The sequence below is a fragment of the Gobio gobio genome (assembly GCF_949357685.1).
Source record: "Gobio gobio genome assembly, chromosome: 2".
NCBI lineage: Eukaryota > Metazoa > Chordata > Actinopteri > Cypriniformes > Gobionidae > Gobio > Gobio gobio.
The window spans coordinates 58,841,527-58,864,898 of NC_137098.1; the positions used below are offsets into that span (position 1 = coordinate 58,841,527).

Consider the following 23,372-nt stretch of genomic DNA (forward strand, 5'->3'; position numbering starts at 1 on the left):
TGCAAGTACTTTCTAATGTTGATATATTGGTAGCACCTAAACTTAACCTTAACCCATGCACCTTATGTTAACCAGTACTTTCTTAGGCACACACTGTAAAATAAAGTGCAACCGATATATTCATAATGTTGATTTGGGTATTTGAATTGTTTTCCATAGCCTCAAACAGACGCAGAGAAGCATTCAGCATCTGAACACAACACTGCTTGGCCCAGTGATGAGGTCAAGAAGTCAGATGGGGGTTTGGATTGTGGCATCAAAATGGATGCGGGTCTGAAGTGGCGGAGGAACCCTTCAGATGTATCGGAGGAGTCTGATAAGAGCAGCTCTGGACGGAAAACAGCACCCATCAGTCAGACCGGCTCTTGGAGGAGGGGCATGAGTGCACAGGTGGGCGTGACCACACCGCGGACGAAAAGTTCAAGCGTTACCACAGGATCCGGCGTGATTAAGACACAAGGGACAGGTAGGAGTTCTCTTTCCTAGAGGGTTCTGAAAATATTTGAGATTTTTAAAAGTTTCATTTGTGGCTGCACGATTAATCAAAATAAAAGTAGGCTTAGTACTATTTAATCAAATATGTGCATGTTTTTGAGTGAATTGCGGCACTGTGTTGTTGTTTTTGTTACATGAGCAGATCATGATCCAAATTTTTCAGTGTCTCTATTCACAATAAATGCTCCACACAAAGATCATCTTTTCATTTGCTCTTGAGTTGCTTGTAACATGCATTTGGGAATGCAGCATGCACCAAACTTGTAATGGGAAGTGCTTATAAACCAGCAGTTCTCAACAAATGAAAAGCTTCCCTCTGGTTTTCTGCTAAAATAAAAGCGCAAGAGTTTAACATTGAAAATGAAGAAAGTACTTATTATTGTATAAGCAATTATACAGTAAATGTAATAGTAATTATTATTATATTACAGTTGTACTGTAAAAATTTTCTGTAAAAATGTTTTTGTATTTGCTGTGAAATATTACAATACCAATATTTCATATTTGTTTAATATTTTTGTTTAAATAAAATGTAATAAAAGCACAGCAAACCTGAAAATAAAAAATATTTTTTTAATCAGTAAAATTGTATTATTTCTTATTATTTCTTATTTTGTTTAATATTTTTATTTAGTAATAATACTAATCATAATAGACGATCATAATAATAATAATTTTTGTTATTATTATAATTATATAGTCATATTTATATATAATAAAATAGAAAAAACATTTGACCAAATTGTGCAACCCTTCAAACAAGCACAGAAAACCTAGAGCAAATCATGCAGCCCTAGTTTCATGTCATGCACAGTGAAATCCCACACACGATGTTGACATTATCTGCAAGTTTTATGCATTATCAACTCTTCCAACTGCAGCATTCTTTTGTCCAATAGGTAAAACAGATGATGCTAAGGTCTCTGAAAAAGGCCGTATGTCTCCCTCTTCCAACATCGTCCAGCATTCTTCCTCTGACGCCGGTCGAAGCAGCGGAGACGAAGCCAAGAAAACCCCAGCAGGCCGTGTCCCCACAAGCACATTCGGTTTCAAGAAGCCTAACGGTGTCCACGGCCCATCCACTGTGGTAAGCACCTCCAGCATCACTCTGGTCACAGCGAGCGGCGCCACCATTACCAGCGGCTCTGCCACGCTGGGCAAGATTCCCAAGTCCTCTGCCTTTCTGGTTGGTGGGAGAGGGTCGTTAAAAGGGGCTGTGGATGGTTTATTGCCCCCTCAGGAGGATGGCTACCTGTCCCCCAGTGCTCGTTCAACGCTGCAGTACCGTAGTCTACCTCGACCCTCCCGCTCCGGAGCTGCGGCCCGCAACGGAAACCGATCGTCCACAAGCAGCATCGAGTCCAGCCTGAGTGCCCGAATGCCCGTCCTTACAGCCGTCGCGGCCAATAAGCCGAGAGATTCTGCCCCTAAAACCAACGGGCACATAATCCAAGCCAATCAGACGGACAAAGAGAAGGGCGTGACCTCGGAGATGGACAACCTGAGATCCAGTCCGGTTGTTTCGGGAGGAGGGGCGGCAACTATACCACAGACAGCGAGACAGGGAAACAAGTACAGCGAGGTCTCGTCCCCAACATTGCGAAGGTACAAAAAGGGAGGGGGGCCACGGTTCAACTTACCACACAGAATTTCACCCTTATAAATCTGAGTTTTCATTGACGCTTCCTCAATTAATGGCTCTATTCATCTTCTCTGGCCCCACTTACATAGCCAAACATGTGAAAGAAGGAATGAGTTTTTGTAACCTCCTCCAGCTCCGTGATTAGGCTCTTTCTGAAGCTGTTTACTTAACCTGCTTTATGACGGTCATAGATCACGACTGTCCAGGGGCGCTCGTGTTTTTTGCTGCTCATGTTATTGATGAGCAAAGTTCTTTTCATCTTTTCCCACTGTTTTTAAGGATAGAACCATGCTTTATTTTCACTTCAGCTTCACGGTTTGAAAGGGGCGTAGTAAGCATTTAAGGTTGGAAATAAAGAAAACATGGCTTTGCGAGCATCACTCATACTTAGTATACTTGAATGTTGCTCATACTTCAGTGTTTAAGTCCTGCGCGTTTGTGTTATGGACTTGATCACACTTCAGAATTGTTTTATGGATGATAAATAGGGGGAAAAATCCCATAGATTTACATTAAAGGAAAGACCAAGCCATCTAGAGACCAAAAATACTTTTTTTGATTTTTAATAAATTCTCTGTTTCTCTCAGACTTTTTGGAGGTAAGGCTGCCAAGCAAGCCCCAGTCACCACTGCTGAGAGCATGAAAAACTCGGTCGTCATCTCCAACCCCCACGCTACCCTTGGGCACACCCAGTCCTCCGGTGGGCCCTTGGACTCCCCCTCCACAATACCAGGTAGTGGCAGCAGCAGTCCCCTGTACGGGGGTCGCGGCGCCAGTGTAGGGGGCAGCGAACAAGCTTCGAGCCCTGGTTCGGTGTACTCGACGGGCACAGGGACCTGGGGAACGACCATAAGCAGCTCTTCGGCTCTCGGTTACCCCTCTGTGAGCAGCATGCACACCAGCAGCGAGTCCATTGACATGTCGGTAGGCAGCGGGCATCACCGTGATGATGTTCACCTGGCACTGATGAGAACGGGAAGTGCCAAGACGGGCATGTCAGAGAGGTGAGTCTGGAAGAGACCTGGAAAAAAGTCTTTATACTTTTTATCTCTAATACTGGTCTGTTATAATTCAGAATTTATAGTTCTGTAACACTTTAGTTTAGGGTCCAATTCTCACTATTCTAACCCTAACCCTAACTAGTTGCTTATCAGCATACATATTACTAGGATATTGGCTGTTTATTAGTGCTTATAAAGCACATATTAATGCCTTATTCTGCATTACTATATTCTACATCCCTTAATCCTGCCCAATAACTAAACTTAACAACTACCTTACTAACAATTAATAAGCAGCAATTAGGAGTTTGAGTCATAGTAAAAAGATAGTTGGTGAGAATTGGACCCTAAACTAAAATGTTACCTATAGTTTTTGATTATGAAATGTCACATTTAGGGGGTAACCACAATTAAATGTGGGAATGAATCTTCTAAATTATTATTTCCTGTGTGTACGAAATCCAGGAGCCACTCCTGAACTCACACTGGCATTGTGATGGTAATAGAAGAATATACATGACAGTTGCGGTGTGCATGTGGTCTTCAAGAATCAAATTCTAAATCGGAATGCAAATCCAAATTAGAATTCTGATTTTGATTCACATTCTGATTCTGAATTCCTATTCCGTTTGTTAAAACACCACACAGTGGTTCCACCTGGATATATCAAGTAATATGTGATTTTATGACCTGGAAAAGTCATGTAAATTAAATTTAAAATCAGATTGAAAACCATGAAATGTATTTCGATTCAGATTCTGTTCACACTGAGTTATTTGATTGTTGTACTTGTAATTTGTTGAATTACTGTAAATTCTCATTTAGTTCTGATCTTATTTTTTTATTTATCTTATTCTGAATATCCACATACACACTGCAAAGTTTTGGGAGTGACATCTGCATTTAAATGCTGTCAATCCCCTAAATTTCCGGTACATATAAATAATAAAAGGAAATTTGACTTGACTGACAGATAACTATAGAAGAAAAGGTGTGACTGTAACTGTATTTAGCAGCAGTGTGTGCATCATCTACAAGAAAAAGATTCTGAATCCGAATCCAAATCAGAGTAAATTCTGATTCAGTTCATGCTAAGTTAGTTGAAAAACCAAGTTGATGGTTACAAATTTAAATGAAACAAGCATCGTTCTATCACAGTGCTCGGAAAAACCTACTTAACACACTTTTTTTAAGTTAGAAGAATGTGATACTGCAGTGTGGAAGCCTCTTTGGGTGTCTCTAATTCTGTATTCATCTCTTCTCCAATGATCTTTTTCTCTATCAACCCTTTCCTCTCCCCTCTCTACATTCCCCAAGTCCCCTCTCCTCTCCCTCTGCGAGTCCTAAATTCAGCCGTAACACATTGCCACGGAAGCAAGACAGGTAAAATGTCCGATAGCTTCTGGGTCCACTTCTGCTGCTTTTTAATACTGACATGGCTTTGTGTCTTTGTGTTTGCGTAATTTTATACAGTAGTTTTAAAGACTCATGAAAAGTCAAAATTGGGGTTTTATGCCTTTTAGTCCATCCCTCTTAGTTTTGAGGCCATTTATGCCAGGTGAGACATGTTCCTGGATCAACGTTCCTATCCCTACCACTAAACCTAACCCTACCCATAACTGATCCCTAAAATCAGAAGGAAATGATAGGTCAAGTAGAAGAACCTAACCCAGGTTGTAAGCCTAAACTTGACATAAACTGTAAACTTTAAACCACTTCTAATCTTGATCTTGAACACCAAAAAGTATTCATGAAAACATTGCCTTTACCCTACTTTAAGCACACCCTTAACATTTTGTTATAACTGCTGGCAATTGTTACTCTAGCCACACCTAGTGGTGAAATCCATCATTTTGCTCAATCAAAGCCAAAGCTGTCCTTACAAATATGGTTTGTTTGCCTTGCGATTAATGTCTCTTATGAGTTCTAGATTAATCAAAGGATAATCACCTTTAATAGCACAATTATAATTGAATCGAGCCTTATTATCTGTCTGGAAAACCAGCCCTCATGATTGAGTTCCTCTCCTCCCTCGCTGTTTCATTTTATCCGTCTCTCAGCGATTCCTGCAGCGATAGAAGCACGCTTCCCAAGAGGGGACTCAAGTACAGGTGCATTGTGGGAATATGCACATCCTGCTCACTGTGCTTATTGCAATGATACTCACATTCTCTTTCTTTCTGTTCTCTGATCTCTCGCACATGCTTCCATGTTTTTAATATGCAGTGTGGCCACAGTTTTATTTTTGAGCACTGTTTTCTGTTGCAGTTTTGGTGTGAGCGCATGGCACTTGTCACTTTTTGTACAGAGTTTGTATCACATTATGGAGTACTGTATGTGAATTAGAAGCTTTTTTTTTGGTAATTTCAGTTTTTCTTTCCATAGATTTATTACTTTATTTGTCTGCAAAGTTGTAGCACAATTTTTACTAGTTTACACAAATTTTTTGCAAGTTTATGGTGAATTTTTAAAAATTAAAACATTTTATTTAATGTTCATAGTTGTTTTTTGTGAATGCAAAGTATTTATTACACATTAATGTTAGTAATGGATATCCTAAAATGTAAAATATAAATATGTTTTCATATACACTACCATTCAAAAGTTATCTTATATTCACCAAGGCTGCATTTCTTATAAGAAATCATTGAAAAACAGTGATATTTGAACATATTATTACAATTTAAAATGACTGTTTTTCTATTATTTTAAAATGCTATTTATTCCTGTGAGGCAAAGCTGAATTTTTAGCATCATTACTCCAGTCTTCAGTGTCACATGATCCTTCAGAAATCCTTCTATGCTGATTGGATGCTCAAGAAACATTTACTATTATCATCAATGCTTCAAAACAATTGGGCAAATACGTATTTGTCTGATTCTCGTAGAAATTGAAAATCCTTTGTAGCATTACAAATGTCTTTACTGTCCGTTTTAATCAATTTAATGCATCCTTGCTGAATATATAAAAATTCATTTCTTTAATAAAAACTTTTGAACAATAGTGTATTATGGCATAATATTTAAAATACAATGCTATGTAATTAGAAATATAAAATGACCTGATATGCTGTCTTTGTTTCCTCCTACATTTGTCAGGTTTCAGATCAGTATTTGTAATAGTGTCATCGAAAGCCGGTGTCTGATTGGATGATGCTGTTGTTGCAGGTACGCCCCTTCACCACAGCTGCGTCAGGAAGAGGCGCGTGATTGGCTGCGCTCACATTCGGCTGGTGGATTGCAGGACTCAGCCAGCAACTCTCCCTTCTCCACCGGTTCCAGCTTGACGTCACCCTCTGGAACACGATTTAACTTTGCTCAACTTGGTAAAATGCATATACTATGAATATATGATCATTGATATAGGATTTTCTGTCTGTAGTCTGTCAAGATTATATAAATGCGCTGTATATATGCGTGCCAGTATATTAGAAATAATACAAAAGTAGACTTTAGATTAAGTGTGCACTTGTCTTATATGATTAAGTGTCATTGTGTGTCATTTACAGGAAGCCCCACAACAGCAGCTCAGATTAACCTGGCCAGCCTGCGCAACAACAGCCTGACCAATCAGGACCACCCGCTGGACAGCCATGGGGATTCCCGTCTGCGCAACTCCTGCATGTCGCTGGACGAGAAGACCCGCACCATGAGCCGGTCGGGATCCTTCAGGGACGGGTTTGAGGAAGGTGAGAAAAAGAAATGAATGCAGGAGACAGTTTGTTCTTCACTACTTTGGACATTTTAATTTAGTTGAAAAACATTCATACTCTTCAACACTTTTCAGTAGTGAACATTTTTTCCATTGAAGTGCATTCTGGGATTACCATATTCGCAAATTATAAATCTATTGCCCTATAATTTGACCAAAACAAAGTATCGTTGATGTTGTGGCCTAGCGTTTGGAAGTCTATGCATCCCCTATAATACTTAAAAATGTTGTCTAGGTAGGCAGCTCATTGGCTTTTGTTTTTAACGATCTGAAGAATAAGCTTGTCAGTTTGAACTCCATGCTGAAATACAACTCAGACATCTGAATCCAGCATAAGCCCATCTCTCTATCCTCAATCTATTCACCCATTAGACTAAACCAACAGTCTCTGTTCTCTTCTCCACGACTGCTTGCAGTAACAGACATCGAGTCTTTTTGAATAATCATTGTGTACATAAAGCTTTGTTACATTTTAAGTCTTTTTTTCTGCTCAGCCCAAACCACCAGTTCACTCATTTACCTGCTCAGAGTCTTTTCTAAAAGATGATTGACAAAGCAGCCAAAGACGGTTAAGCCATAAACTGGCCCCTGAAGAATAGTGTAAAGGTGGCACAGTAACCCAGTATTACCCAACGGTGTCTTTTGTGTCACTTCTGAAACAAAATACAGGTTTAAAGCCATGTGTATTCTGTTCAGAATCTAAATATGATACAGTGTGTGTGCCACTAACATGGGACTGAACTCTGTGACTCTGAAACATGAGTGTTATAAAAGTCCCTGAGGGGTTGTGGGAACAGGTTTAAGAAAGGACTTGATTCAAACACAGGAAGTGAAGAAGAGACATTTCATATCCTCAGCCTCTGGCAATGGTTATCTATCTATCTATCTATCTATCTATCTATCTATCTATCTATCTATCTATCTATCTATCTATCTATCTATCTATCTATCTATCTATCTATCTATCTATCTATCTATCTATCTATCTATCTATCTATCGTATGTCTGTCTGTCAGTCTGTATCTATCGCCTGTCTATCTATCTATCTATCTATCTATCTATCTATCTATCTATCTATCTATCTATCTATCTATCTATCTATCTATCTATCTATCTATCTATCTATCTATCTATCTATCTATCTATCTATCTATCTATCTATCTATCTATCTATCTATCTATCTATCTATCTATCTATCTATCTATCTATCTATCTATCTATCTATCTGTCTGTCTGTCTGTCTGTCTGTCTGTCTGTCTGTCTGTCTGTCTGTCTGTCTGTCTGTCTGTCTGTCTGTCTGTCTGTCTGTCTGTCTGTCTGTCTGTCTGTCTGTCTGTCTGTCTGTCTGTCTGTCTGTCTGTCTGTCTGTCTGTCTGTCTGTCTGTCTGTCTGTCTGTCTGTCTGTCTGTCTGTCTGTCTCTATCGCCTGTCTGTCTGTCTATATGTCTGTCTGTCTATCTATCTGTCTATCTATCTATCTATCTATCTATCTATCTATCTATCTATCTATCTATCTATCTATCTATCTATCTATCTATCTATCTATCTATCTATCTATCTATCTATCTATCTATCTATCTATCTATCTATCTATCTATCTATCTATCTATCTATCTATCTATCTATCTATCTATCTATCTATCTATCTATCTATCTATCATCGTCTGTCTGTCTGTCTGTCTGTCTGTCTGTCTGTCTGTCTGTCTGTCTGTCTGTCTATCTATCGTCTGTCTGTCTATCTATCTATTGTCTGTCTGTCTGTATCTATTGTCTGTCTGTCTGTCTATATCTATCTATCTGTCTGTTTGTCTGTCTGTCTGTCTGTCTGTCTATCTATCTATCTATCTATCTATCTATCTATCTATCTATCTATCTATCTATCTATCTATCTATCTATCTATCTATCTATCTATCTATCTATCTATCTATCTATCTATCTATCTATCTATCTATCTATCTATCTATCTATCTATCTATCTATCTATCTATCTATCTATCTATCTATCTATCTATCTATCTATCGTCTGTCTGTCTGTCTATCTATCTGTCTGTCTATCTATCGTCTGTCTGTCTGTCTGTCTATCTATCGTCTGTCTGTCTGTATCTATTGTCTGTCTGTCTGTCTGTCTGTCTGTCTATATCTATCTATCTGTCTGTTTGTCTGTCTGTCTGTCTGTCTGTCTGTCTATCTATCTATCTAACGTCTGTCTGTCTGTCTGTCTGTCTGTCCATATATTAAAACAAATAATTTCCATAAACCATCTTTTCTCTCTCTCTCTCTCTCTCTCTCTCTCTCTCTCTCTCTCTCTCTCTCTCTCTCTCTCTCTCTCTCTCTCTCTCTCTCTCTCTCTCTCTCTCTCTCTCTCTCTCTCTCTCTCTCTCTCTCTCTCACTCTCTCTCACACACACACACACACACACTTTCTCAGCACACAGAGGATGTTTTGGTTTTCTGGGTGGTCCTCAGCCGAGTTCATAAGCTTCGTTGGTCTTTCATTCTCACATCTATAACCCCACCTACATCACGCCCAGGCAGCCGTTTGGGTTTTCCTCAAGGCTTCTATGGCATCATCAGGAAGTGCCAGGCGGCCCGTGGGTGGACTGTGTTTAGCCTGATGTCTGTGATTTGTTTGGGAAACGATTTGATGTCACACCCCTGAACTCACATTAACAATCAGCGTCGCAATCTCTGACTGACGCTATTATTACCCCTGATGAGTCACATCTTGTCGGGGCAGGTGAAAGTTTAATTAGAGGTTTTAGTTGTTAGACAGTGTGTGTGTGGGTTGATGCTTTTGTCTGTGTGTGTTTGTCTGTGTAGGTTAGCTGGGGGTTAACATTGCATTTAGGAGATCTAAAAAAATGAGCATTCGTTATTTGTGCGGGATGTAATCTGAATCGTGTACTTTAAAATCTACAATTTCTGTTAAGTACTGATTTTAGCGTTAACTTTCCCAGCTGCGTAATATATGATGTTCTTGCTTTTTGATCTGTGGTTTTTGTTATGTTGCCTGGCAACAGTTTGTTACACCCCAACACAGTAGAATTGCAAGTGTTTCATACTGGAATAAGTCTTAATTTATATAAATGTGTGTTTATCCCTTTAGTTCATGGATCATCCCTCTCGCTGGTGTCCAGCACCTCATCCGTCTATTCAACGGTGAGTTTTCAAGCCCTTTTAAAGTTTAAATTTTTTATATGGATGGATGGAAGGGTGGGTGGATGGATGGATGGATGGATAGATATTGTAGGTTCAGTGTACAAGTGTACTGTATATTTCAGCCTGTGATTATATAGGATAAGAGGTCGAGTGTGCCACACCTCGGGCGGCTCCATTCACCTGCAGAGGTGTTCTAGCAACAGTTCTCTCTCTGCACACGTGTAGTGAGTCTTCAGTTTACATGAGCTTGACTTCAGGAGCAGAGGAGTTAGTTAGATAGGATCAGATTTACTAAAGTATAAAGAAAGGAACATCATGATGATGGCGACTCTCTCTATGGGGAGAGCTGTGAGTGCTTGCGGATACACGGTAGGAACCTTAGCTTTTAGATAACTCTCATTCTATTTTTATATATATCCATTTATATATTCTATATTTGTGTTGCATATTATTAAAGTTCATTCTTAATTAAGTACCAGTAAATAGGAAACTTAAGGTGTGTAATCTTGACTTTAAACAGTTTCAAGCAGATCTTCCCTCTGGTTGTGTTTTGTCTGAAGGTGGAGGCTGTTAAAGTGTTTGTGTATGTGGGTGACAGCTGTCATGCAGAAACATAATGTTTCTTAGATACAGAAACTCTGTGGTGCTTTTGAAAGCACTGATTCATTCTGTACTGAACGTTTATCAAAAGCCAGATATAATAGCAGGACAACAAAAGATCAGAGAAGTCAAACAAAGCTCTTATGATCAGCGTTGCATTGATAAAGTCACCATGTTGAGTCTGTATAATCAAAAACATTTACAAAAAGCGAGATTGGATTAAACTGAAACCAGCTAGACGCCGACGAGTTTGTCCTACACGTCATATAATGCTGTGACGGACAGACAATGCTGCTGTTTTAATGTCGCTGTCAGTCTAGCTGACGGACAGCATTGAAAATCATTATAGTGTGATGTCGCAACACATCTGATGGGTGTCATTACATGCCAGACGCCACACAAAGAGCACTAGTATGCTATTGTTGTCTTAAGCATTCATTTGTCAGCAAGCATGTTTTCAAAATCTGGCTATGGAGAAATATTTCCTAATGCATATTATTTCTAGAACGAATCAAATAAGCTCATATCTGAAAATGATTGACTCTTTTGTACCAAAGGTCAGATGTTCTTGCTTCCTTTGAAGCTCAAAATGCTCTTTAGGTCGTTTTCACATCATGCTAGATCACATGATCACGTCAGGTTTTACAGAAACTTTTCAGTTCAGCTGTGGGTGATCGATATTGTCTATTAACCAACTTCCAAACAAATCAACGTGTTCAGTGAATAACTCTCAGTGATATTCAAATGTGTCCAACCAGGAGCGATGAGCTCATAAATCACAGGAAAAGGAAAAATTCCCTCTCCAGAGCTGTAGGGATATCACACTGTTCATTTTCAGGTGTGTGTTGCTGTCTATGGTGTTCATTTTATACCCTCGGGAGAGAAAGCAGCTCATTTTTCAACTGCTGTACAAGAAAAGCTCTGCAAATACGCTGTTTAAACATGCTAATAACCACTCTGTCTTATTTTAACAGACGGAGGAGAAATCACAGTCAGAGGTGAGGACTTGTTTTTCCTTTCGCAAAAACAACACACACACGCACGCACGCGGCCCCCCCACATACCTGTGAATCACGTTGCCGTCAGTAGCGTGTTTATTCACCACCATTGACCTGTTGTGAACACAAACTGTGGGCGGATTCACGGTCGGATCTCATTTCACCGCACATCTCTGTGATCTTTACGTCCACCTGTGCAACACACCTCTATTCTGTACATACACCTGCAAACTGTTTCCCCCCTTTGATACCAAATCACAAAGTTCTCTTTCACACACCTGGATCCCCTTGTGTGTGCCTCCTTTTCCTCTTCTTTTCATCTGTGCTTTTTTCTTCCTCTTTTCAACCCGTTTCTGTTCTGCATTTTTTCTCTCCAGATCCGCAAGCTGCGTCGAGAACTGGACGCCTCCCAGGAAAAGGTGTCCGCCCTGACAACGCAACTCAGTGCCAATGTAGGTGGACACAGATACATAGTTCTGAGATGGCTCTTTATTCTTTTATTATATCTATGGGGCATAATTAATTTCCAGTTCTGTAACTAGTGTCAGTTGTCAACCTGAGGCGTCATATAAATTGTTATCGTAATCCCAGTGACGCCTGTGTGGGTTGTGTAGTTGATTAATGGAAGCGTCAATCATGACCTCATTGGAGTTTCCAGTTGTCTTTATCTTCATTCAATAGCGCTACGTCTTCAGCAACGCAGGCTATTGTAGTTTTGTAATACTTCTTCCTACACTTAAAATGTACTTACCCATGTAGTTAAACCTGTTAAGAAATTAAACCTGTTTTTTTATTTTTTAGTGATCACTCTACTATATGAGATGGTCGCCATTACGAAATATAAAGTCACAGTTATAATTGTGATATGAAGTAGAAATTGCGATAAATAATCGCTATTTTTAGGTAATAACTCGCAATTGAGAAAAAGTCACAATTTTGAGATCTAAAGACATACTGTGAGATCTGAAATTGCAATTTTGAGGTCTCAATTATCAGAAAAGATCACAACTGTGAGATATAAAGTCATACTTTGAGATATAAAATAACAGAGAAATATGTGAGAAAACAAATGTGAGAAATAGTTACAGTTTTGAGGTAAAAGTCGCAATAATGACAAAAAAAGTTGCCATTACCAGAAAAGGTCTCAACTGTGAGATATAAAATGACAATTATAAGAAATAGTCGCATTCTGAAGTAAAAAAAAACATAACATTTTGAGAAGAAAATCACAATATTCACAATTTTGAGATATAAAAGTTACAGTTATCAGACAAAAGTCACAATTGTAAGATATATGGCCCTATCATACACCCGGCACAATGTGATGCCAGGCATGACACAAGTGTTTTTTGCTAGTTTCATCATGCCGCAGTTATCATTTTCACATCCAGCGCCATGTTGTTTAAATAGCAAATGCTCTCACGCCCATCTGTTCACCCATGGGCGTGCTGTCTGAAAACAAGGTGTGTTCAAGCGCATTGTTGGTGCATTGCTATTTTGAGGCAACTGAAAACGACTGTGCCATTGACCAACAAAAACCTGGTCTAAAGTCAATGCCGCACTATTTTTTGTTTTATTTAATGAACGCGTTAGTAATATGTGCCTATATACAACGCGCGTACACTCTGCTTATTACACACACAGGGACGTGCAGCAGCACCCAAACATTTTAAAATATTAAACATAAAATGATTCCTCTCTGGAGAAGCGTTCAGTCTTTCCACTCGCAATATCTGCCTTGTAAATAGCCAATCCGCCATGGTGCAAACGCAACATTAAAGGGAATGGGAGAGGAGACTCTGATTGGTTTATTGAGCGTTACGGCCAAAACACACTCGTGACTCATTAAGAGATTAGATTCAACCCTTTGCGCCCTGCGCACCGACCGTTTTTTCCGTCGTTAAACTAGCAAAAGTGGATTCGGACACGCCCTAAGTGCACCATGTGCTCAGATCGTTACAATAGGACACATAAAGTTGCTTTGTGAGACATAGTAAACTGTGTTGATCTAGCGCATTAAGAGGTACATTACAAGAAATGTAATCAGATTACTTTTTCAATTAACTAGTAAAGTACAAACAAAACAAAACAAAACATGATGTGAGCAGGCATTTACTCCTCTCACTTGCACAAAAACATGTTCAGTATTCCTCAAAATGAATAAAAACAGTCAAATGCAAACCTGCAATAATTAAATATGTTAAATCACACAAATACACATTATGCATTTAATCTCACTTTATTGACCAACGTCTTTTCTGCTGACCTTCGTTGATCCAAAATTACTTTTACATTTTTTTTAATTGCGTGAAAAACTTTCTTCTTCTGCGATCCAGAATGGCAGCACAGCTGAAAGGTTTCCTTCTGCCTGAGGCTTGTTCATTTCACTTTTGGAGTGAAAGGGCATTCACATGCCAAAAATAGAACTTTTTTTGTTGTTTTTAAAAAAACAAGCAACCCCAGCCCAGGTGAGAGAAAAAATAACACAAACGTAACGCATTACTTTATATAAACATAATGAAGTAACGCAAATAGTTACTTTTTTTAGGGAGTAACACAATATTGTAACACATTACTTTTAAAAGTAATTGATAGTCACAATTATGAAAAATAAATACTATTGGTGGCATTTATTTTTTAATTAAAAGCAAGACCATGCAGAACAGACTTGTCAGAACAGATCTGTGCCATTTCCAGAGAAACCAACTGTGTTTGATTTGATATTTTATGACTATGGACAAAGGGTACAGTACAGACTGTGTTCAGTGTTTTTGATATGTCCTCCTAAAGATAAATGCATGTGTAAATCATAAAGATATGTCTCTTATGCCTAAGGCAAAGGAATCCTGTCATGTAAGTACAAACTAGACAAGATTTTTTTCGAGGTACTAACAAAGAGGAGGAGTTGCGAGTTCTATTTTCGAGGCATTGCTTGTCATTTTTTCCATTGTAAGCATGTGTGCAAAACAGTTTCTGACGTAAGACAACATGAACTTGTCAACTTGTTGAGAACAAAGTCGATGTTTGACTAGCATGGAATGAAGTGAAGGATTTTTTTTGTGCTATTTTGACGTATGCAGAACATTGTTTTGGTTTGATGATCATGTTCAGTATGCAGACAAAACACTTTTTGGGGTGTTCGGCTATGGAACAGTGAGAAATATCCCAATAGAAAGAAAAAGAAATGAAAACACAACTGGGCCCTTGAGACGCCAGTAAAACATGTCAAGGCCCCGGGCGGCCTCTCAGCTTTGTCTGTCTCAGTTATCAATGTTAGGAGGAGCTTCACTGCTTCATAATATAATGCCGTAGTTTAGTTATCTGAAGCTGAGCTATCTATGGAACAGCAGGCAGAGGAGCTCTAGTGATGTTTGTTCTGACGGGACCAGCCCTCTGATGTGGCTCCCTTTGAACCGCTACCCTTCCCATGGGTGCACAGAGAAACGCTCTCCCTCTCAGAAAGAAAAATATAGACAGGGAGGCTTTACGGAGACAACTGACAGCTCCCAAGACCCTCTTGGATGTAAGGTGAGGCGATGACCCAGATGAAAAAATGGATGCTTGGTGTTCGCTCTTTCATAGTTTAGGAGTATTAACTTTAGAAAATCGTATATTTTCTTTAAAATAACTCATGAGAAATAACACAGAAACAAATGAGACCCTTGTTGGTTTATAAAAGAAGCTTTAAAATTAGTTTAGATCAGAATTGTTTTTGAGTTTGAGTTCATATTTGAAATCTTGTTTTCAAAATGCAGTTTGAGACATTGTTGAGATATGTTTAAAACTCTAGAGGATGCATGTGTGAATATTGCGGTTGTTTTCTAAGGAGAAAAGTCTTAGGAATCAAGAGAAATGTCTCAATTTGATCTCCATTTAATCTCATTGTGGAAGAGGAGAAACAGTCGAGTTGTTAAAGAGATCATTTGTATTTTTTTTCATTCCTATAGGGAAAGATAGATTAAGAGGGAAAGGTAACTTGTAATGAGAGGGTAAAGAAGGTTTTTGCTGTTGCTTGTTAGTCTGGGATACGGGCCAGGGTTTAGATTGCACATCTAAGTGTTTGTTTATAGGTAAAGATTATTATTTAGTAAGTTTGAGCTTTGCTGCTTCAGTTGAACATTTCAATAAACAGGCAGCTCACGCACAGGTCATGCAGTTTTGAGCACAATTATTTTTTTTTACTCTTGTCATCATCGCAAAGGAGAAAGCTTTGCTTAGACAATTTATTTTAGTGCCTTGAAGGCAGATTGCACAATGTCCATGTAATAAATGAATAGTGTATCATTGTGTAGCTATGATGCATGCACGCAAAAAAAAAATTACATCATTTTGAACTTGAATGAACCCTATTTTCTAAGTTTACCTCTTCTGTTCTTCTCTGCTAGGCCCACCTGGTGGCAGCGTTTGAGCAGAGTTTGGGCAACATGACCATCCGACTGAAGAGCATCACCATGACCGCAGAACAGAAAGTAAACATCAACACATTTGCATCACACTTGCTCATTATTAGACGTAGAGAGAAATTGATTTTTCAGATGCATAAATATATACTTGTGTTAGGACTCTGAGCTGAACGAGTTGAGGAAAACCATTGAGCTGCTAAAGAAGCAAAACGCAGTAGCTCAAGCAGCCATCAACGGCGTCATCAACACTCCAGAACTCACCTGCAAGAGTGAGCGCACAGGTGAGGGAGAGAACATCTTCAATAAATCCAGATGTAAAGAAATACATTAACAAACCCACTACAGCGCTAAGTTTATGTGCTAAAATATATGACGTTTTTAAATGTGCTAAATGAGCATCCAAAGGTTTAGTACCCAAAAATGAAAATTATCCCATGATTTACTCACCCTCAAGCAATCCTAGGTGTATACGACTTTCTTCTTTCAGCCACACAATCTGAAAGAGAAGACAAAACAAAAAACAAAAATAGTTTTATTAAAAAAATAGCCTGGCTCTTCCAAGCTTTGTAATGGGAGTGAATAGTACCTTGTTTTGTTTTTGTTTGAAGCCCAAAAAAGCCTTCTGAAGCAAAGCGTTTTTTGTAAGAAAAATATCCATATTTATAACTTCATAAACTATAATCACTGGCTTCCGGTAACGGCCGTACACAGTTAACCTGTATAAATGTAACTTCTACTTTAATAAAATTATGTTTTTTTGAGCAGTCTGTTATACATATTTTTCAGACATTGTTGTGTTCTGATTGGTTGATGATGTATTGTACTGTATTGGTTAGTTTTGCAGCATGAACACTAAATGGCACACTAAAATCTCTGTCCATTTCCCAGGTTCATCGCCCGGAGCGCAGCCGGACCTGCGCATGCGCAGACAGCACTCGTCTGACAGCGTCTCCAGCATCACCAGCGCCACCAGCCACTCCAGCCTGGGCTCCAACATGGACAACCCCGACTCCAGCAGCAAGAAGAAGAAGAAGAACTGGGTGAGTTCACACTCCTCTCATCAACATTTAAAGGGATAATTCACCCAAAAATGACAATTCTGTCATCGTTTACTCACCCTCATGTTGTTCCAAACCTGTATGAGTTTCCTTCTTCAGCTGAATACAAAGGAAGATATTATGCAGAATGTGTGTAACAGTTGATGAGCCCCATTGACTTCCATATTTTTTCTCTCTCCATACTAGGGAAGTCCATGAGGCCCATCAACTGTTTGGTTACCCATATTCTTCACAATATCTTCTTTTAGATTTAACAGAAGAAAAAAACTCATACAGGTTTGGAGCAACTAAATTATGACAGAATAGTCATTTGTTTGAGTGAACTATCCCTTAAATATCATAAGAACTGTTTAACCATTTCAACCCTCTGTGCTTCTCCATTCTACCTTTTATTTGTGTCTAACATTTGTCTTTTATGTTTTTGTCTGAAGTTGCTAAAACTTTAAATATGAAAAAATACTACTAACAAACACCTTGGGTGATATTTAACAAAATGCTGATGCTTTTCCTAAAAAACTGTATTAAACAAAACATTTAAGGACCTGCCTTTTTGTAGTGTAAGTTAGTTTACCATGCACATAGAGTTTAATATTGTACTTCCTGTTTTGCTGTGTCATGCTGGCTGTAGCTGGTGTCCTGTGCTGGAGGTGACATGTCAGATGATGAATATGAATATGAATATGTATGTTAATTAATAGTGACAATAGTTACCCTTGATAGGCTAGCAGTCCTTCTAGATTGTTATACACAGTTCAATAGTTTGGGGTCAGTAAGATACTTGTTCTTGTTTTTGTTTTTTTTAATTAATAATTTTATTTCACAAGGATGAGCTAAATTAAGCAAAAGTGACAGGAAAGACATTTAAAATGTTTAAAAGGTATATTTCAAATCAATGCTGTTCCTTCAAAGAATCCTGAAAAAATGTATCCAGTTTCTGCAAAAATATTAAGCAGCACAACCGTTTTCAGCATTGATAATAATAATTAATGTTTTCTTGAGCAGCAAATCAGCATATTAGAATGATTTCTGAAGAATCATGTGACACTGAAGATTGGGGTTATGATGCTGAAAATTCAGCTTTGCCATCACTGGAATAAATTACATTTTAACATATATTAAAATAGAAAACATAATATTATTATTATTTCACAGTATTACTGTTTTTACAGTTTTTTTATCAAATAAATATCCTTGGTGAGCATAACTAACAGACTTTTTTTTTTCGAAAACATGGAAAAAATCGTACCTATCCCAAACTTTTGAATGGTAGTGTAAACTAACAGTTTGAGTTTAAATGTTTAGTGTCCAGGTTTGTGTTGTTATTCTTGCTGACAATTATTCTTAGACCGATTTTAGTTTTAATGAGTGATTTAGCTTTGTAGATGCATCACTGTCCTGTTAGCAAAAACGGGCCATATTAGCGTGGTGGTCCAGCTGGTCATCTAGTGTTTTGGAGAATATCAACTCTTCCTGCAATCCATTTGTGTTCCTGCTTGTGCAGTGAGGGCTTTGTGTTGGTCTTGAGGGGTCTTGCAAGACTCTCTCAACTTAGTTGTTCTTCCCGCAGATGTAGTGGTAGACTACAGTGATCTGATAGTGTCATGTGAGCGCCTTGCGGGACACAAACACACACGGCTGAATGTGCTTTTCTGTGTCTCTCTGTTTTTTCGCTGTGCTGTCGCTTCATATGGCAGGTGTATGAGGTAAGAGAGTGTGTTCAGGGACCCCTGCACACCTGTGTTGGTTAACCCAGCTTCACTCCGCATCACTACTAACCCTGCTAACCGTTAGATGCACTGCTCCTCAGCTCGCTGTCTTTGTCTCCTTTACACTGTCCTTCCAATCCCCTTTTCCCTCTTTTATCCCTTCTTTCCTGTATATTCGAATTAATGTCCTATAGTGATTCATACGTCAGTATATTTATTTTAGTGCTGTCAAAGTGATTAATCACGATCAATCGCATTTAACATAAAAGTTTGTTTATATAATATATGTGTTCATATATAATATATTTGTGTGTATAATATGCACAAACACAGACATGCACACCTACACACACATACGCATATATTATATGCATATATTATATAAACACAATCATTTATATTAGAAGCGATTAATCGATTTGACAGCACTAATTTATTTATACAATTAAGCTAATATTTATTTTAGTACATGGTGTTACACAGGACATCTGCAAAGTCTGCACATTTTTTCCTGACCTAAAAAGTCATGGGTTCTTGATATTTGAATTTTTGATTTTATCATCTTGATTATAAACTTCTTGGCTTTTAGTTAGTTTGTAAATTGATTATAAACTCCTCAATGTAGAACTTCTTGATTATCAATTTCTTGATTATTATTTTTAATTTTAATTTTTTACTTGATTTTACATTTCTTGATTTTAACTTTATTTTGAATTTTGGAAGATTTTCTTTATTTACAGTTCTTGATTAACTTGTTTGAATTTTTTCATTTTAAACTTGTTTTGATTTTTGATTTTTAATATAACCTTCTTGATTATGAACGTCATTGTTTTAAATGTATTTGTCTTAAACTAATCGATAATGTACTTCTTGGTTTTGCAACTATACAGAGATAGATGTCATTTTTAAAAACGGTCAAAATAACACATTTAGCACATTCAAATCTATTCAAAAAACAAGACAGATAAAAAGTCTGCTTTATCTTCAAGCTTTGATGTGGATGATGCCCAGCCCTACCTTTTTATTTTAGGCTGTTTCTCCCTTCTTTCTTTCTCTCACTATTTTCCTCCCCTTTTCTCACTGTACTGCTTCTCGCACATACTTTAAGTGCTGCCCAATGGTAATTCAGTAACTCTGTGCTTAATGATCTTCTATTTGTTCTGTTTGCATTGCAGCTGCGGAGCTCCTTCAAACAGGCTTTCAGTAAGAAGAAATCCCCCAAGTCAGCCTCATCCCATTCGGATATTGAGGAGATGACGGATTCCTCGCTCCCTTCCTCTCCTAAACTCCCTCACAACGGCACCGGCACCTCAGCACTGCTGCTCCGCAACACACACTCCAGCTCAATGTGAGTGTGCTTGTGTTACATAACGGCTCTTGAGCTGATTATCGACAAGAGTTATTATTGTTAACTACAACTATTCAAAAGTTTTTCATTACTTGAAATAAAGGTGAAATCAAATATCAATATTAATCACGACATGTATGCTGTCATTTAGTCTGTCAGACTGCCTGGATGGGGAGGCGGAGACTGTGATGCAGCTGCGTAATGAACTGCGAGAGAAGGAGATGAAGTTGACGGACATTCGACTGGAAGCCTTAAGCTCCGCCCACCAGCTGGACCAGCTGCGGGAGGCTATGAACCGCATGCAGGTGTGAGAATGACCTTCACGTTACCTTCTTGCAGTCCCACCAACCAGATTTATTGGATGTTTTGTTGAAAAAGGAGTGTGACATGTTTTATCCCTGTGTGGGGGGTCTGATAGGTGGAGATTGAGAAGTTAAAGACGGAAAATGATCGTCTTAAGTTGGATGGCCAAGCCAGTGGGAGCAGGGCATCCTCTCAAGTGTCCGTCTATAACCCAACTCCGACCCCGACGCCTGGCCTGTCTCAACAATGCCTCAACCTTACAGAGTCCACCAGCTTCGGTACAAGCATGTTTTATTTTTTTTATTGTGTATACTTATTGTGTTGCTCCTTAAAGGTTGTTTTGTAGCTGTATGTGAGGAAAAATCATAAAAGCGCATTACAGATCTAGTCCGTCTTCTTTTTAGACATGTTGCTGGATGACTCTGGTGGAGACGGAAGCTCTCGTAAAGAGAGCAGACATGTGAAAATAGTTGTCAGTCTTCAAGAGGACGTCACGTGGAAAGAGGTCAGTTCTGCTGCTTTTTTTGCAGGATGATAAAAAACCCACCCCATTTGAGAGGGTTTTGTTTTAATGATGTGTCTTCTGTCTCCCACAGGACTGCAGAACTCGAGACTTCCTGATCGGCTGCATCGGTGTCAGTGGAAAAACCAAGTGGGATGTTCTTGATGGTGTTGTGCGGCGCTTGTTTAAGGTAAATTAATTTGCATTCATCATCAACAAATGTGTTGATGATGAGTGGTTTACATTCAGAAACATTAGATTCATTAAACTTTTAATTAAATTTTTTTTTTTTTTGAGTATGGGTACTTATTCTGTTGCAAAGTCTCTTTTTGCTTCAGAAAGACTTTTTCATCGAGGTATTTAACATGAGGTGCTTTGCAAAAAGCGCTCTAGTTTAATTTGTGAAAGATGTGACAACATACAGTATTATCCAACCACACTAAAGCAACTTAAAGGGATAGTTCACCCAAAAATGAAAATTCTGTCATCATTTACTCACCCTCAAGTTGTATGAATTTCTTTCTTCTGTTGAACACAAAAGAAGATATTTTGAAGAATGGTGGTAACCAAACAGTTGAAGGCCCCATTGACTTACATAGTATTGAAGAAAAAATGTTATGGAAGTCAATGGGAACCAGAAACTGTTTGGTTACTGAAATTCTTCAAAATATCTTCTTTTGTGTTCAGCAGAAGAAAGAAATCAGTACAGATTTGGAACAACTTGACAGTGAGTAAATGGTGACAAAATGTTCGTTTGTGGGTAGACTATCCCTTTAAGACAGGTAAGACATGCAACGGCTTTTTAAGTAGTGCATTTGTTTAATTTTGCTCATTTCCTGACCAATAATTTGAGGTTAAGACAATTAAAAGCTTAGTATTTAGCCATTTTGCGCTTGCCCGGGAGTGTATAACAGAAGGCAACCCTCCAAATATTAGCGGATACCTGTTAGATTTGATTATCTGATTGTCTCTCTGTAGGAGTACGTCAGGCATGTTGATCCGGTCAGTCATCTGGGTCTGGGTTCAGACAGCGTGGAGGGCTATCGTATTGGCGATGTGATCCGCTCCAGCGGGGCAGACACGCCTGAACTCCTGCCGTGCGGATACCTCGTGGGAGAGAATGACACAATCAACATCTCGCTGAAAGGTTCACGCAATCAGAAAAAAGTTCTATTTGTTATCATTGTTTGTCAATGTTGTTCCAAATGTCTGTTGTTGTTAACAACTGTGCTTGTTTCTCTCATTTCAGGTGTGAACTCTCAGTCCCAGGATTCTCTGGTCTTCGAGACGTTGATTCCCAAACCCATGCTCCAGCGCTACGTGTCTCTGATCCAGGAACATCGCAGGATCATCCTGTCAGGCCCCAGCGGCACTGGAAAATCCTACCTGGCTCACAGACTGGCGGAGCATCTGGCACTGCGAGAGGGCAAACTGCCCAACGAGAGCAACATCGTCACCTTCAACGTCGACCATAAATCCAGCAAGGTGAGTTTTCTTTTTTTTTCCTCTCAAAAATGCAGGTTTGTGAGCCATGTTGTTTAAATCTGCTCTCTCTAGTTTCTAAAAGAGCCAGGAAAATCCACTAAAATTGTATCTCCAAAATGTAAAAGAAAAATGATTAGCTAACAAGATTTAAGCTGAAGTCTAGAAAGCCTTATACATTGAATCGTAAAGATGTATATATTTATTTTCTAGGAGTTGCGTCAGTACTTGGCGAATATAGTGGAGCAGTGCAGCGCTGACGGACCGGAGACTGAAGCCCCTCTTGTGCTCATTCTGGACAACCTTCATCACGTCAGCTCACTGGGAGAGATGTTCAACGGCCTGCTTAACTGCAAATACCAGCGCTGGTCAGTCTGCCTTTCCTATTTCTTTTTATAAATTCACGACCATTGCCTTTTCAAAAATGTTTTACTTTTATTCAGTAGGGACACATTAAAGTGATCAAAAGTAAAAGACATTAATAATGTTACAAAATATTTCCTTTTCAAACAAATGCTGTTCTTTTGGGGCCCTATCATACACCCGGCACAATGTGACGCCAGGCATGATGCAAGTGTTTTTTGCTAGTTTCATACTGACGCAATTATCATTTTCACGTCCAGCGCCATGTTGTTTAAGTAGCTGGTCTGAAAACAAGGTGTGTTCAGGCGCATTGTTGGCACGTTGCTATTTTGAGGCAACTTAAAAAACGACCCTTTGGACATTGCGCCTGGCATTTTTTTAGTTGTTAAACTAGCAAAAGTGGACTCGGACACGCCCTAAGTGCACCTGCGCTTCAGACCATATACTCAGATCGTTAAAATAGGGTCCTTGAACTTTCTATGGTATCCTGAAAAAAATATATCAATTTCCAAAGTAATATTAATTTCCAGTATATAATAATAATAATAATACATGTTTATTGAGCAGCAAATCAGCATATTAGAATGATTTCTGAAGGG

The 23,372-nt window shown here is 38.7% G+C and overlaps 1 protein-coding gene across 3 annotated transcripts in view; it reads left to right on the forward strand.

Moving 5' to 3' along the window:
* The window catches only part of nav2a (neuron navigator 2a), a 118,114-nt gene that overhangs the window by 88,994 nt on the left and 5,748 nt on the right, over window positions 1-23,372 (forward strand). For 2 of the 3 annotated variants that reach the window (XM_079810922.1, XM_079810924.1), the window contains 21 exons: window positions 160-466; window positions 1,395-2,100; window positions 2,725-3,141; window positions 4,456-4,521; window positions 5,199-5,249; window positions 6,307-6,464; window positions 6,648-6,827; window positions 9,958-10,010; window positions 11,585-11,608; window positions 11,986-12,060; window positions 15,994-16,077; window positions 16,169-16,292; window positions 16,900-17,051; window positions 19,951-20,123; window positions 20,275-20,428; window positions 20,542-20,704; window positions 20,831-20,931; window positions 21,023-21,118; window positions 21,907-22,075; window positions 22,178-22,413; window positions 22,624-22,778. In XM_079810922.1, coding sequence (XP_079667048.1) covers window positions 160-466; window positions 1,395-2,100; window positions 2,725-3,141; window positions 4,456-4,521; window positions 5,199-5,249; window positions 6,307-6,464; window positions 6,648-6,827; window positions 9,958-10,010; window positions 11,585-11,608; window positions 11,986-12,060; window positions 15,994-16,077; window positions 16,169-16,292; window positions 16,900-17,051; window positions 19,951-20,123; window positions 20,275-20,428; window positions 20,542-20,704; window positions 20,831-20,931; window positions 21,023-21,118; window positions 21,907-22,075; window positions 22,178-22,413; window positions 22,624-22,778 — 3,644 coding nt within the window. The remainder of the gene's footprint in view (window positions 1-159; window positions 467-1,394; window positions 2,101-2,724; window positions 3,142-4,455; window positions 4,522-5,198; window positions 5,250-6,306; window positions 6,465-6,647; window positions 6,828-9,957; window positions 10,011-11,584; window positions 11,609-11,985; window positions 12,061-15,993; window positions 16,078-16,168; window positions 16,293-16,899; window positions 17,052-19,950; window positions 20,124-20,274; window positions 20,429-20,541; window positions 20,705-20,830; window positions 20,932-21,022; window positions 21,119-21,906; window positions 22,076-22,177; window positions 22,414-22,623; window positions 22,779-23,372) is intronic. The other variant, XM_079810923.1, reaches the window with a different exon arrangement.